Genomic DNA, 17,018 nt, shown 5'->3' on the forward strand with positions numbered 1-17,018 from the left:
AGAAAAATGTTCAGAGAATGGTTTTAAACTTAAATAAATATCAACTTTAAAATATTGATTAAAAGTGTAAATGAATGACATTCCCAAAAAACGCTTTTGGGAATGATATATGATAATCTACAGAAAACTTTTAAAATTTAGATTTATAGAGCAGCTAATAGAGTCTAATAAAACTAGATGCTTTGCAAGAACCTAAAAAAAATAATCCTTACATAGAATATTTAAAATCAATATGTACGACTTTCCGTTAAACACATTTGGAATTGCTCTCAATTACAGTTTTTAATTATTAAAATTAGCATATCATAGTAACATCGATTCACTTTTCAATAAAAGATAAAACTTAACCTTTTTCATTAATGAGATAAAGTAACTCGCGTACTGACGCATATCGCTACATGAAGTAATTAAATGGTTATTTCCCTTATAAAGAAAAAAAAAAAACATTTAAGAAATATTCCATCCCTTCTTGAAAGTAACTTTATTTGGTTTTCTCCCTTAACGTGAAAAAAAAAAATAGATTGCTGTTTTTGAAATTAAAGTTATAAATTACATTGGAAAACTTTTTTTTACTCTTCGTGGGCAATTTTGTTGACAATTAAACGTGGATAATATCTTCTATTCAATTAATTTTGCGGTTCCCATGTTCTTTTGACACTGCTGTATTTTTTTCTCACCCCGTGACATTTTATTCATTACATTTTATAATTTATGTTATGTCGGAACAATTAGCTTGGGAAAAATAAAGATATAATGAAAAAAATTATAAATGGTTTTGTAGCTGCTTTTTTAGTGACAGGAAATTGTAATCTGTGATATTAATTGTCTTTTCATAAGTCTTGGAGCATTATGAAAGACTGCATGATTTAACGTGTAAAGCTACTATATTATCTTTTTTCTTTTTTTTTAATGTTTGTAAAACTGCATACATTTTTGATTGAAAGAAAAAATAGATTTCTGTACCTACGATTTTAAAATTACTTCAGAATTATTATCAAAATAGTTCTTCCTACAGTATTTAAATATTTTCTACAATAATCTTTTCTTCTTCACAAAATTAGTAAACGACTTTATGATATTTTTAAATTCAAATCATTAGTGCTAAAGATAAAGTTAGACTATTTGCTGAGTTTTTGATAACTTCTTAATGGAAAGGATTGAACAAAGATATTACAGTGCTGGCCAAATTATTAGACTAAAAAGTGTTTTTTGTTTTTTGTACACTATTTGTACTAAAATACTATTTATTTTACTGTTAAAGTACAGTACATACTGTACACTAATTATTACGTTATTTTAGCATAATTTAATGTTTGCAGGTGGCAGCACTGTCTGCTTTGTTTATGTTTTTTGTTATCTACCTACCAGGAACATAACCTCAATCAGCTTAAACAGTTCACTAGTTATTTTTATTAGTGTCTTTTGTTATATTTAAAGTTAGTTTTAGGTAATTACTGAGTATGTGTATGTGAGTATGTATAATAGTGAGTATAAACAATTTTTTACTTCCTTCTTTAAAAAGTTAAGAAATGGTGTAAACCTTGTGAAAAGTAAGGCAAAAAAGACTTAAAATACTCATCAAGAACAAGGGAATGCATACTAAATATTAGATAGTTATTTCACTGTTCGTTAATGTGTCTGTAGTAGTGTAATCAATAAAGAACTTGCTTTTAAAACAATCTTAGTCTAATAATTTGGCCAGCACTGTATTTATTGATTTAGCTATTTGTAATGTTAACAATTTTGAAGATAGACTATTTTGTTATTTTTTTTTAATATACTCTCACTTTTAATATTTAACCCTTATGTATGCAGAGGGTCCATACTGCCCAAGAACTTGGGATGGATGGCAGTGTTGGGATGACACACCTGCTGGAACTACAGCTCAACAGCCTTGCCAAGCTCATATCTATTTTCAGACAACACCTCCATCTTGTACAAGTAAGTAAATTCTTATGCCCATGAAGTGATGTAACGATATGAATAAATATCTTTGAGTTCAATCTGACGCTGAAGTTTGGGATGACAGTTAATTTCTTTCATTTCTAAAAATTTCGATGCATTAATAATAATAGGGGAAATAAAAAGCAAATTGTTTAGTTATCTGAAGTAATAAAATCTTGAACTATTTTGCTGTTACATTTACACTATGTAACATGCTCTGTCAAAATGCACCAATCATGCATTTTATTATATTAGAGAAGCAAATTAAGAAGCTTCATGTCATGTTTTGCTGCATCGATGTTTCTGGGTCGATGTATTCCATCGATGTTTTAATTTTGAACATCGATCTTTTTTCATCGATGTCGCACCGCTGGTGTAGACTTAAGTAACTTGACCGTAAAAGTTCAAAAGTTTTTTTATGAGAATGAAAAACATATTTTTCTTGCATTTTAAATCCAAGCTGTCCACATAATAGGGAAGTTGCAACCTATTAAATGTTCATATTTTGGCTATTGGATATTGTTAATTGACCCTCAAAACTAAAAAATTCACCATCGCCGAATTTTAAAACACCGTGGTTGATGTTTAATGAATTTTTAAAAATCCACGCGCAAAAGTGCGCGCTTCTGAAACGTCACGAGCCTACGTAACAGGGCGCGAACGGGCAGCCTTCCGCCGAAGATCCCTTGTTTTCGCTAGGAATATTTTGAGCGCGCTGATATTTATATTTTTTAGAAATTCAATAATCCTTTTGAACACACTATGGAGACCGGATTCGTTAGAGCACAATCTAAATAATCTTCCTCATGTAACATCAATGAGGATATTCGAATATTTCCGAGAGGATGAGAGGTTTAATGTTCCAGAAACGCGAGGAGTTAAATGCGAGGAGATAGCCTTTTACGTTTCGTCTTCGAAGTCGAATGCGTGACCTTCGGCTTCTGCCCTACCGGAAGGCGCATAACGTCACTTCCTATGCCATCTGACGTCACAGGCGCTTGAACTTTAAAAATTAATTTAAAAAAAACTACTTATCGTATCGCAAAAATTTTTTCACCTATGATGTTCATACATGTTACTCTATCATATAAAAATAAAATTGAAAAATCGAAAACTTCCCTATTAGCCTGAATTTGATACAGTTTTTGTTGATTTTTTTTTCAGAATACGCATACAAAACTTGTTGGGAGAATGGAACTTGGCTGCTCAATGAAAATAACAGGGAATGGACAAACTACTCTAAATGTGGAAGAGTGGATGTAAGTATATCATACCTGATATTATTAACGGTCATATTCACCAACAGAGTCGAAACACCCGAACCATCGATAAACATCTTAATCAACCAATTAGAAGACTTTAATCGGCGAATCGAGTGCGGGACTGATTTTCAACTCCGCTGATGACTGTTGCAGTAAGAATACGCTTTTGTAAGATCCTAATCGCCCGCATGTCACAGCAAAGTTTCAAGGACGTCACTACCAGGGCTGTGGAGTCAAAGTCGGAGTCGCAGTCGGACTGATTTTGGGGTAAAGGAGTCGGAGTCGTTAGAAAATATGCCGACTCCGACTCCGTGCTTCTTTTTTTCTTTCATTTTCACTGACTCTCCTTGCATTTTTTAAAAACTGACTGCCAGTAGAAATGTTAGGCTACAAAACATGTATAAAAAGCTACTAATGAGAAAATAACTGCCACTAAGGCAATCAGCTAGCTTGAGTGCTTACCGAACTGTCTGTAGCCGTCCCTCAGTTTGCTTGCTTTTTTAATTAACTAATAGCAACTATCAGCAAATGGTTTTGTTGTCTAACATTTGCAAGTAATCACTTTCAAACAAAAATCAAAATATAGCGTTTTGTTCGATCTCGGTTATAAAATAGTAGAAGGAACGTAACAATTAAGTAAATCGAGTGCAAGTAAGCGCAAAGTTTAATCGGTGCAAGTAAGGAAAATTAAATCCTCAATTTCCACAGAGGTAAAATGAAATTCAGAAAGTTTTCTTTGAAGGTTTTTGTCGGCTGTCTTTTCACTCACAAGTTCATTTCTTTCGCATTGGAAAAGGTGTTCATTGTCACGCCGAAACACGTGTCTTTAGTATTCTGCAATTTGTGCTATTTGAAGTTGTTATTTCTTATTTTCTTTTTTATGCACAAAGGTATTTATTTAACTTATCTTTTGTTGTTTCAACGCGGCCACATGTTTGATATTATAGCAATAGAGTTAATGAAACTACGAAATTTCGTCAAGTTTGTATTTGGGTTTCTGAAAGACAAATATTTGTTTGTTATAAATATTTATTGATAGAAAAGTGGAGGAAATTATTTCAACAGTTTCTTATTACTTGCCGTTGTATAAACAAAATTCATTATTAATTGTTTGGTTTTTTTTTTCATTATTTGTGTTTTCTATATTTGTTCTTCATATCCATTAACCATCACAAGTACTTGCTCTTTTGATAGTTTTGTACTCAAAATCGATGCATAAATATTTCTCGAAAACTTTAAATGTAGTATCAAGGGAAAAAAAATAATGTACCTGCTAGTTATGACCAGGGCTGCGGAGTCGGAAAGAAAATGGCCGACTCCGACCCCGACTCCGACTCTGAATTTTTTTTAATTTTTTTAATTGTATTTTTTCAACTCCCTCTCTCCATTCAAGGGAAGGGGGAAAACCTCTTAACACAGATTGAATTATTAATTCCTTTTTATGAAAATTTCGCATTTTGTGTTTTATTGTAAACCCAAGACGCCATACAACGTTAGAAATTCAATTTAAAAATCAGACTTTCCAATAGTTACGAGTTAAAAAGTGAGATGACTTAAAAATCCCTTTTAAAAATTTTAAAAAGGATTATCTGTAATTTTCCCCCCTTTAATGTTTAACAAATAGATATTGATCAAATCGTGTGCTTTCAATTTTTGAAAGCTATAACTTGAGAGAAAAAAAAACCTTTTTTTCTAAATCCAAGTTCTTGAGAGGGGGTGGTTTGCCCCGGGTGACACCCATCTGGTAGATGACACCCAAAGTTAATTTCAGAGTTTATAAAAAAATATAAATACTTTAATTCTGAAAATTTTCACGAATATATTTTAAATTATATTTCATCAAAAAAAATTCAACGAAAATAGGGCACATATACGTCAGGAGCTAACTTTACATAAAACGAGGCGGTATACAAATTTGTACGAATAACTTTTACTATACCTATATTTCTTCTTCGCTAAATTTTTAATTTAAATTTTATTGGCTGCTTTAGAATTAACCTAAATATGAAGATTTTAAGATTAACTGCAATTCTTGAGTGTTGTAATCAAGAAATCATTTACTTATTTTGTTCCATACTTTTTAGTGAGAACCAAGCTTACAGAAATAGTCTTAATAAAGAAAAAAACATTAGATTATTTCATCGAATCTTTTGGATTCGTGCTTTCGCGCCAGAACTTCTTTGAATTTGCCGATCACACTAAAACGTTTCAACCTTAGCTACGGGTGTCGACTTACTAATTTGTTACGCTTCTTTTACTATTTTATAAGTGAGATCGAACAAAACACTATATTTCATTTTTATTTGAAAGAGATTACTTGAAAATGTTAAGCAACAAAACCGTTTGCTGACAGTTGCTATTAGTTAAGTTAAAAAGCAAGCAAACTAGGGGACGGCTACAGAAAGTTCGGTAAGCATTCAAGCTAGCTAATTGCCATAATGGCAGTTATTTTCTCATTAGTATCTTTTTATACATGTAATCGAACCAATTGGTAATCAGTTTTTAAAAAATGCAAGGAGAGTCAGTGAAAAGGAAAGAAAAAAAGAAGCCCGGAGTCGGAGTCGGAGTCGGCATGTTTTCTAACGACTCCGACTCCTTTATCCAAAAATCAGTCCGACTCCGACTCTTCGACTCCGACTCCAACTCCGACTCCACAGCCCTGGTTATGACAACATTAAGCAACAATAAGATCGCATAAAGATGATTTAGATATCAAGTTAAAGATGATCAAAAAAACAATTTTTCACACATATCTTTTATTTTTATTTCAGTTTTGAAAGAAAGTTGCAAACATATTTCTTTCTTTCTTTCTTTTTTATTATTTTTTTTGAGAAAAATAAAGACACTATTTAAAATTTCCATTTTAAAATACTTTTTTTTAAATTTTATTGTATCATTAAGGGCCTCTTTTTAATAAACATTAAAATAATGCCCAGCACATTAAAAACTGGTTTAAAATTAAACTTTGGAAAAACCGTTTTTTTTTTGTGTATGTAATGCTTAGTATAACTAACTACTTCAGTAAAATAATTCATACACTAGAGTATGTCGTGGTTGAATATATATATATATATATATATATATATATATATATATATATATATATATATATATATTTACAGTGGACGCCGCTTATATGAATCACGTTTGTTCTAATCATTTTTGATTCATTATAGCGGTTGATTCAATTATCCGGCGTCCACTGCATAATGTAACGAAAAATAAGAACTAACTCCTGCGTCTCTTAATGCATATTTAGATGGTGTGTAAAATCCACCATGACCAAAAACTTCAAGTTGAATGCTTTATTGCATTATTGCAAAAAAGAAAAGAAAAAATGCAGTTTTACGGCATATTACCTTGCTTGTCAGGCAACTCGCTCACTCCATCTGGTTAAATGCCCTATTTGAGGATACATCACTAACTTGTTATAATCCTTAGAAATTTTTTAAAATTAACTAAACTACTACAAAATAATACAAATCATAATCTGAGCAACAAATGAAATATAAAATCAATTTTATTGAAACAAAATGAAAATGTAGAATATTTTAAATTTTTTATTTTATATTTTGCTATAAAGTTGTAACTACTTCTAAAAATTCGCTGAAAGTGGCTATAGTGTAAGCGTAGAAGTTCTTTATATACAAATGCTCCTGAAAAAGTCGACGCAGGCGCACTCTGATGTTGAAAACGGAAAACGCAGCTATTAGGACGTTTTGTCTGGCGGGGTGTGATATCCCAACTAATACTGTAAGAGCTTATATACTGGTTTTAACATGTCTATAAAAGTTATGATTTTAAAAATCTCATATGCAAAACAAAAATAACTCCAGAAAGGGAAATCGTCCATAAATTTGTTATAAAGCTTATAAAAATACAAAATGAATTCCTAAATGACAAAATTTTAATCATAGTCTTTATTCATCTAACCAACATCGAAAATGTATCTGATATCACTTCTAGTCTCAAATTAAAATAAAAATTCAATATTGAAAAAAAAAAAGAAAAAGAAAAAGAAATTAAACTACAACTCCTAACATAAATGTTCGAAATTCAATCCAATTTAAAGCAGCTCATATATATATGCAAAGTAAACAAAGTTACATCAAAAATTCCCCTTTCATAAAATATCAGCAGGTGTTGAAATTCGATAAAATTTTCAAAGGAAGGAATTTTAATTCGAAATTCCTCGTCCTGAAACAATCAAAAATCTCCCTTGAACCATAAATTTAATATTTTTTTTTAAAGTTTGGAGTTTTTAATTTAATGATAGCGATGTTTCACCATAAGAAAGAATATCTTCTATTCTAAAAATTGCATTTGAAAGATAATGGGTAATATCTTTTGAAAAGTCGAGTTTTTCCCCTTGTTCGTCCTAAATCAAATTTTAGAAAAATACGAATACATAATGTTGAGCTTACTGTTATCGTTTGGGAATAAGTTGAATGCAAGGAAAGACTAGAAAGTAAATGTAAGTTTCTATAGCTTGAAGTCAGTTTTAAATTACCTACATTCTCAATTGTTTTAAAGTTATCGCAGTCTTGCTCGAAAAAAAAAATGACGAATTATGTCTTTTATTCTTGAAATATTTTAATTTTTTACTCTCGAACAATTTAGCACGAATAGGCTGTGACAAATTATTTTATGTACTTCTTTAACAATGTATAATACGCATTTTTTTTCCTTTTTCTTACACATGTTTTGCTATTTAGCGGTAATTTAAATATATATAATAAATAAACTACACCATTTTTCTATGTAACGTGTTATTACTGTTAAATCACAACTTGTAGAGTAAATTATCACAATCAGAAATTATTCTTTGTCTCATCTTACACATTTCTGATTGTAAACCAAATGGCACAACAAATACATTCGATTTCGGCTTTATGTAACCCATATTGTTTTACATAACTCTTTACAAAATTGTTCTATATGGTTCAAACAAGTGTATGGTATGAAACTGAATTACATTTCTTGTTTCAAACTCTTTAGAAACATTAATTTGCAGGAAACGGTAATGCGTTATTGTTAACAAACGGGCAGAAAAAATGAAACGTTTTGTAGAGGTTTTTTTTTTTTTTTTTTTTAACATTCATCAGAATAATTCTACCTCAATCAGTTGCACTCTAGGTAATACGACGTTGGTTTTCAGTTCAACATGAAGAGCGGAGATGTTGAAAGAAATTTGACCTAAAAAATGATTTGTATTCAGAGCATAATTGACAACATATAGAAAACAGATTGAATTAACTTTGAAAAATTTTCAAGAAAATAAAATCAACAACAGCAATAGCTTTCAAAGGAAACATAAAAAATGCCTATTATTTAAACAGCGACAAGTGACTTCAATTTATGTCAGAACTAGCCCGGGCTAACGGCATAGTATTCGTCTGTCGGCTTACATACACTGGTGTGCAAAAATTAAGGACGAAGTCGAAAAATTAGCATATCAGCTGAACGAAGAGGCAGAACGGACAGAAAGACTAATCAGGAGATTAAGTAAGTGATGTACGGTAGCACATGCGCAGATATGCAGGCAGACGTAATGGGGGAGTGTCTCAGTAGTATAAAGCATGTTGTCGATGTAAGATCAGTATTTCTGGCAAAGAGATTGCACGCCGTATCGCAGTTAAAATCACACCGAGTTGCTGCCTCAGCGAGAAATGGCGAATAATCAATCTGTTAGACGACATCTGGATGCTTTAACCCGAGGTCGAATCATTGGGAAGTTGGAGGAAGGCCGCAGTGTGACAAGTGTGGCTGCAGAGTTCGGAATTGTGTGCTCACAGCATCGTTTCACGACTTTGGAGACAATTTCAAACTACAGGAACAACTATCTGGGGGTTCAGTAGTGGTCGTCCACGAGGAACCACACCCGCAGATGACCGGTATATTGTCTTACAGGCCAGAAGAAACAGGCGGCAGACAGCGGGAGAAATCGCTAGACACACGACACAGGCGACTGGACGACCGATATCACGTTTTGCCGCGGCCAAAAGACTGCACGGTGGTGGTCTGTTTGCACGACGCCCTATACGGTGTGTACCTCTAACGCCTGCCCATCGTAGAAGGCGTTCTCTGTGGTGCCGGGAACACCGGAATTGGATAAACAATGGATGGGGACGAGTACTCTTTACATATGAGAGCAGATTCAGTCTGAGTACCGATTCTCATCGCATACTCATCTGGAGAGAGCGGGGAAGCCGCAATCATCCCTCGAACATCATTGAAAGGGACAGGTATGGAGATCGCGGTGTTCTCGTTTGGGGAGTCATCATGCTTGGTAGTCGTACAGACCTGCACATCTTCGACGCAAGTTCAGTCAACGGGACCTGTTATTGTAACGAGATTCTTCTTCCATATGTGCGTCTTTTTAGAGGCGCTATGGGTTCACAGTTCCTTTTCATGGACGACAATGCACCATGTCATCGCACAGTAGCTGCCGAAAAGCTCTTAGAGAGTGAGGATATTGAACGTATGAATTGGTCGGCACGATCTCCGGATCTCAATACCATCGAGCATGTATGGGATTTTGTAGCCAGACGCTTGTCAGCTCTTACCTTACCACCAGTAACGATTCGGGAGCTTCGATTGGCGCTGCAAGACGAATGGGCAGCAATGCCTTAACAACTCATTGACACCCTCATTCTCAGCATGGGCAGACCTGTGAAACCTGCCTAGCAGTCGGGGAAGATCATATCCCCTACTAAAGACCGGATGTTTCTTGCTGGACACCCATCACAGGGATGTTTCGGCCCTCAGTCGCATTGCGCTCCATGCTACATTTTCAATAAAGCTTCTTTTTATCCCTCTGATTTCTCTTTTAGTAAGTGTTGCTTACATTACAGATGTCCTTACGTATTGGGGATCTTAAGGTATTAAATGTGTTGATTTGGAAAGCTTTTGTACAAAGTTATATTGAAAAAACCGTCTCGTCCTTAATTTTTGCACACCAGTGTATATCTGAATATATGAAGATTAGTCTGTCTTAAACTGTTTTGGTTAAATGAAAAAACCTCGCTCAAAACTAATTTCGTTGATTTGCAAAATGCATTGTGTTGCGTCTACAGCTTTTCGATTGCATTTAGGCATTGGGTATGTTTGATTGGCGCAACCGTTTAATTCTGGCTCACCGGAGCCTATCAAGAAGCGTTCTAATAGACTACCAGTTAACCGATCATATATGAAAGCATTCTATAGATACTCACCACACTAACCACTGACATCATTAAACGTCATGAAAACAACCTTTCAAGTTATCTGGTAGCTCTGCTCGAACCTGACCATTTATTTCTAAATAAATACCAAAAAATAAATAAATAAATAAATGCAAAACCAAAATTTATTTTATCATAAAGTAATATAAAAGGTTGAATTTCCAAAAACCAAAAATCTGAGAACATTTGGGGGCATGTATTTCGGGATTACAAGGAACCCTGATTGGTTTGTAACCCCGAAACATGTACAAGTTTTTACAAATTTGTGTTTTTCTTACAGATGTCACTATATTTATTCTTATTTATCTGATCTCTACACATAACTACATCAAGTATCACAAAATAATGTCTATAAATTACCATACCTTGTTTTTTCAAATCTAAGTTCCTATAATTTACATAATAAATCTTACAAATACAATGTGTTTTGTGTGCGTGTTTTTTTTTTTTTTTTGAGCAATCACGATTGCTTATTGTTCTCACTTGACAGTTTTGATGTCCTATGATTTTATTCCCCCCGTCCCCGCCTCACTCAGCAGCACCACACCTTCGACCGGCCGCCTCACGATGCTGCTCCTCCAGCGAAAACCGTCTTCAGGTTGCGTCACTTACTTGCCTACACACACACTTGCACACACCTACACATACACACACGCATACATACAGACACCTACACATACACACGCACACACACCACCATATACACATAAGATACATACATAGACACCGATACATACATAAACACAAACACATACACACACAAACACATACACACAAACGCATACACACGCACCTACACATACACACAACTACCCACACAAACACACATGTATACACACACATACATATACCCCCTACATGCAAGCAAACAGATCCCCCTCATACAAACACTCGTGATTGCGAAAAACATAATTTGAATTCAAGATGTCGAAGTTCAAATTATTTTTTTCTTTTTTTTTAATTATTTTTTTTAGGAACATCGGCGGTTCTTATACTTTCACATAGCAACATATGCTGTTTCCGTTGTTTCCATGATTCCAGCCCTGATCATATTTTCAGTATACAAGTAAGTACGTCTTCACTTCTATTTTACTTTTTGCAATGCTGTCCAGGAAAATGTTTTAATGCATAAGTATTTACTGAATTATTGTCACTTGTTCTGCTTTTTTAGCAGTTTCCAAAAATAATTATTTTTATGCACTTCACGGTCTTTAAAAAATTGTGTGCTCAAGATCGTAAAAATCGATGCATCGTTAAAGTTTAGTTAAAATTATCATTGTATAGTATGATTAGTATGCGTCATTATTAAACCAATGTAAAAGAAACATGAATTAGCAAGAAAAATAAAATTAATCCTGCTCTCAGGCTTGATATAGACAAACGTACAATAAGTTGCAAGAAAAAGAAAGAAGACTAAGGAGTCGCCACCAGAAATAAACGAGCCTATAATGCACCTTTATGAATCTCGATTTTCGATTTTACGTTCAAATCCGACTATTATATCTTAAGTTATTAGGACAGGAGAGACAAACAGACAGATCAACAGACAGACCGACAGATTTACATGTAACCCTTCTCAATACCCTTACCTTTGTATTTTATGCTTCAATTTTTATTTCATTACAGTTGGTCATCAAAAATCAGAACGTCAAAAATCCGAAATGTCAAAAATCCGAACGAACTTGTACTATAAAGTTTTAATAATTTTTTCTTTATATTCAGTAAACATTGACCGTTAATATTTGTTAAAGAATGTAATCACACATTAAAACGTTATGTACTGCATTGTGATTATGTACATTCCTTTCGTACAATCACATTATTTGATTAAATGAGACTCGATTCCTGAACAGTATTTTCTTGAGTATTGTCAAAAATTCGAACCATCTATAGTTAAAATTAGTTCGAATTTTTGAGGTTCTACTGCGTTAAATTTATTTTTAGTACTTTTTTGTTCGTTTTTTTTTTTTTTTTTTTGGTATTTTTGTAATACTTTGAGACTTCTTTCATGTCCTTATTTATTTTTTGCAGCTTACGGAAAGATAGATTAAAACGGTAGCAGAAAAAATAATACACTTTAATCCGCAAATTAAGAGAAGAAAAAACTACTTTAAAGATTTTTTTAAATATTTCACATGCACTCGTGTTTCAGGTATGTAAAAATAATATTGTATTATAGACAAATTCTTAAAGAGATTAGTGAGCTTTTCTTGTCGTAACCAAGTGTCAACTTTTTATGTTTTTGCATTGCTTGTCACTTATTCAATACCAAATATTTTCCAGATTTTTCTTGTCTTCGCTTGAAACAGTTATTTCAAAACAAAATGTAGCAAAGTAGAACCTGTACATAAAAACGGGAAAAGAAAAGCTTTGTTTCTTCTCTTTAAATTTAAGCAATTATATTCATTATCAGAATTTGAAATTACCTTGCGTGAATTATTTTACGCTGGTTAAAATTACATCATTAATCTTCCTTGATTTTATGCATCACAATCAAGTTGATGCTAAGAAACCACTTATTTCTCCCAATTTAACATGAAGAAAAAACGAAGCAAGAAGGATGGACTTATTTCTCAACCTTAATATTATATCAGCACAAACGCTTAGTATAAAAACATAAAGAAACTTCTGAACAATACTTAATGACCTGCAAGAACGTAAATGTAGAACAGAAAAAAAAAATATTAATGAGAAAATTGTTAAAATAATGTATAAAAAAAGTCATTTCGTTTCCATTTTGTTTCCAATTTTTATGTAATGTTGTGAATACCATTATTTGTAAGCAAATATGCAGGTAAAAATAAGGAGAGAGAAACTAAGAGGGAAATTCCCACGCACGGAAAATCCACGTTTGTAAAAATAAAAATTGTTATTAATTTTTAAATTAGCCTCTGGTTCGTTTTTTTTTTTTAATTCTTCATATTTGGGAATCCTGGGCTTGTATGCAAACAAATTTCCTGATTTTTGGCTTGGCAACTCTGAATTACCTGTCACATAAGCATGTAGTTGACGCGTTACTGTGAGTATGTTTTCTAACAGATCAACAGCTTCGTATAAGTTGTGAGGAAAAAAATGCTTTCTTGCTATTGCAAAAAGTAAGAAAATTTTTACATCTGCAATTATTTTCATCTTCGAACCTACAATAGTGGAATCATTAGGAAACTTTCTAATATTGAGCAACAGCGACCCATCTTTCATCGCAACAAATGAAGTCTTAATCTGATTTTTCCATTTCTAAAATATAATTTAATTTCAAAATGGTGAGTTGGGGTAGGTAGGTGATTTTTTTGAGGGGGGGGAGTGTCTGAATTTGCATATACTCCCTTTCCAGTCCTAGTTCAGTTTATCCACTTTTTTTGGCCATTTATAATCTTTCAAATTTTTGCATTTTCTGAAATAAAAGCAGTCGTTTCAGAAACATGTAAAAAACCTCTTCTTCGTACGAAAATACCACACTCTATCGTATTCTTCCATGTACTAGTATTCTAAGGCTGTTGTCGTGTATGCTTTGTTGTGTGTTCTCATTTTTAACCGACTTCAAAAAGGAGGCGGTTATCAGTTCATACCGTATGTATGTTTTTTTTTTTTGTTTGTCCACTCATAGCGTCTCACCTAGTGAACCGATTTTGATGATTCTTTTTTTAATGGATAGGGGATGGCTCAACTTAGGTCCCATTACTTTGTTTGACCATATTTGTTCTTTAGATAAAAAGTTGTGGGCAAAAAACAGTAAATTTCCCTATTAAATGATTAAAATCATATTGTACCGAAGTTCGCTCTCTTCATCCGAAGATAACGGTGGCTCAGTGGTAGAATTCTCGTCTCCCACACGAGCAACCCGGGTTCAAATCCCGACTAGGACAGAGTGAATGTTACTAAAATTTCGTTTCTACTATTTCCCGTATTTTCTCGAATGTTCTATTAATTTCTGTATCTTTTAAAGTTTGGAAAGTTCCAGCACTTTTTCAAGTTGTATATAAGGAGATGTAACGTTCATTCGTGGTTCTGAATAAAGATCTCGAGTTGAGACTAACGAGTATTCGCTTCATTTGGCTTTCACATTGTCTTCGCTATTTTCATCTACGCGACAATATGAAACTCATTGTTATAAAAGTTTGGTGCCATATAACTGTAACATTAATAGTAATTGTAATGATAATTTTGAATAAAGGCTTTTCTAAAGCAATACAGTGATATAGAGGTGCACTTCTTACTAGGTAACTTCTTACTTTTACTGAAATATCTACATTTACACTAAAAAGAATGAAATAAAAAAAATTTTGAAAAAAAAAAAATAGAACCGACTTCAAAATTGCTCTAAAAAGTGAAAAATAATTTTATTCTTTAAACGCCATCAATAATACTTTTAAACATAATTTTTGAAGTTGGCGCAAAAACAAAAAGTAAAATCCATTGTAACCATGCTTCGTTCATATTTTTATCAAAAAATCATCCAAACTTAGGAACGAAACATTTATATCGTTACTCAGATATGCTGTCATCAATGCGTAATGCGTGTGGTAGTGAAGAAACTGGACCTGGTTAAATTTATACTTGTAGTTGAGTTATGGCTGTGAATGATTTTATCGATCGTTTTTGCGCCAACTTCAAAAATTATGTTTAAAAGTATTATTGATGGCGTTTAAAGAATAAAATTATTTTTCACTTTTTAGAGCAATTTTGAAGTCGGTTCTATTTTTTTTTTTTCAAAATTTTTTTAGATTCACCTTTTCTGTCGGATGGAATCTTACCTGTGTTTTAGTCAGAACTATATTCCTAACAAAGCAATCTTTTCCCAATCTTTTTGCTTACGTGGTTGTCAACCATGTCAACTACTCAATATTATGCCATTTAAAGTTTCAATATGAGACACGATGCCCAACAGAGCTATTCTTTTTACTCTCTGCGCTTTTAAACAAATTTAAACTCACCTAGGAGTTCAAAGAAAAAACATAAATGCCTTTTTAATTAAAATTAAAAAATGTCATCTGAGTTTTGCAATGCTTTCCTTTCAGATTATTCTTAGCGAACTGTTCAAGGGAATGACACTTAGCGATTAAGAAACATCCACTGTTTCATCCGGCGATCGCGATGACCTTGTTGCTATACTTGACAGCACGCTCTTTCACGCTGACCTCACTAGAAAGCTATAATACGCATACAAATTTAAATTTTTTGGCACCTGTGTTTCCCTTGTAATTTCATGCTTTGTCATAAGAGTCAACCACTAGTGCAGTGTCAACTACTGGTGATTACCTTACAACCTCAGAAAATTAAAGTTTAAAAAGTTTGCCTACGTGCCCCGGTCTCTTCTAAAAGAAAAACGCACAAATACTTCATTAAGTAAAAATTTAAATTTTGATTGCTTTGTAGATCAGCATAGCTTTTCCAAAAAAAAAAAAAAATTAACATGATTTCCCGTATTTTTAGGCAATTACAGGTACAACGAATAACAATGCACAAGAACCTATTTCTGTCGCTTTTTCTGAATGGGGTTGTTGTCCTGCTCTTCAAATCTTTGGTCGTGCTAGATGAGTTTAATAGATCACCTACGTACCAAACTACCATGCAAAAGAACGGAGTAAGTAAGTTATTATTTAAGGGTATATAGTCGAGCCTGTTATCCTGAACCTGCTTAACTCAAAAACCTTTCCAATGTTACAAATTTTAAATTTCGTTACATTTGTAGTAGAAATTCTAACGTTTTCTCATGTTTTTCTCAAAAACCTCTACAAATCGAATTTCCAATCAGTAAAGAAACCTGCTGAATCTGAAAGTTCAAATCGAATTTCCAATCAGCAAAAATACTCTGGTAAATCTGAAAGTTTTATGCGAGTTTGTTATTGCCTTTTTATTCATGTTTCAATTCATGTACCTCGGCATTAAATCAGGTTATTTCAATGAGATTGATGTCGTATTATCGGAATTTGAGTTGTTCTTAAATGTATTATGAAATATTTCATCCTATGTTACATACCTGGAAATTAGACACTGTTTTGAAAATTGTATCAACCAAGTCTCTGCCTTTGGCGATACATTGAGTGAAACCCGATATCTGAAGTTTCATTCAACTCTTTCCTCCGTAGCGATGGGTGCGTTCACGATTTCTCGGCTGATGTTGTTTCAGTACTTCGGTATGTGTCAACTCACGTCACAATTGATTGTCGACCAGGAACATGAGCTCGGGGGGCAATCTTGAAGTGTGTGCGGAAGGATCGTTGTGTTGCTAATATTGAGCGACCATTTGAAAAGTAAACCTCTTCGGCAAACACACGGTGTTCATTCGTCCAACGCACTCTTGATCATGAAAAGAAGGCGGATGACATTGAAGCAAAAACATCATTTGAATCATTGGTAATAGGTTATTTCTTATTATTTTGGAATAGATGGGATTAGCGAGACCATGCCTCTTACTATTCCGTGCTTTCTGGCAAATTCTACCTTTTACAAATGATGCAAATGATGTTTAGTCATCCGCCTTCTTTTCGTGGTCAAGCTTTAATGAACGGTGCTGAGAAGAACTTCCGAAACCACCTATTCGCATGAGATCAACCGCGCCATCTTATGGTCATTTCTTGCTTCGTGGCAG

General features: G+C 33.3%; 1 protein-coding gene across 1 annotated transcript in view; it reads left to right on the top strand.

Moving 5' to 3' along the window:
* Positions 1-17,018, top strand: part of LOC129222299 (calcitonin gene-related peptide type 1 receptor-like) — a 52,921-nt gene that overhangs the window by 18,828 nt on the left and 17,075 nt on the right. The window contains exons 4-7 of the mRNA XM_054856786.1: positions 1,816-1,941; positions 3,109-3,203; positions 11,404-11,495; positions 15,860-16,010. Coding sequence (XP_054712761.1) covers positions 1,816-1,941; positions 3,109-3,203; positions 11,404-11,495; positions 15,860-16,010 — 464 coding nt within the window. The remainder of the gene's footprint in view (positions 1-1,815; positions 1,942-3,108; positions 3,204-11,403; positions 11,496-15,859; positions 16,011-17,018) is intronic.

The sequence above is a fragment of the Uloborus diversus genome, chromosome 5 (genome assembly GCF_026930045.1).
Source record: "Uloborus diversus isolate 005 chromosome 5, Udiv.v.3.1, whole genome shotgun sequence".
In the NCBI taxonomy this organism is placed as follows: domain Eukaryota; kingdom Metazoa; phylum Arthropoda; class Arachnida; order Araneae; family Uloboridae; genus Uloborus; species Uloborus diversus.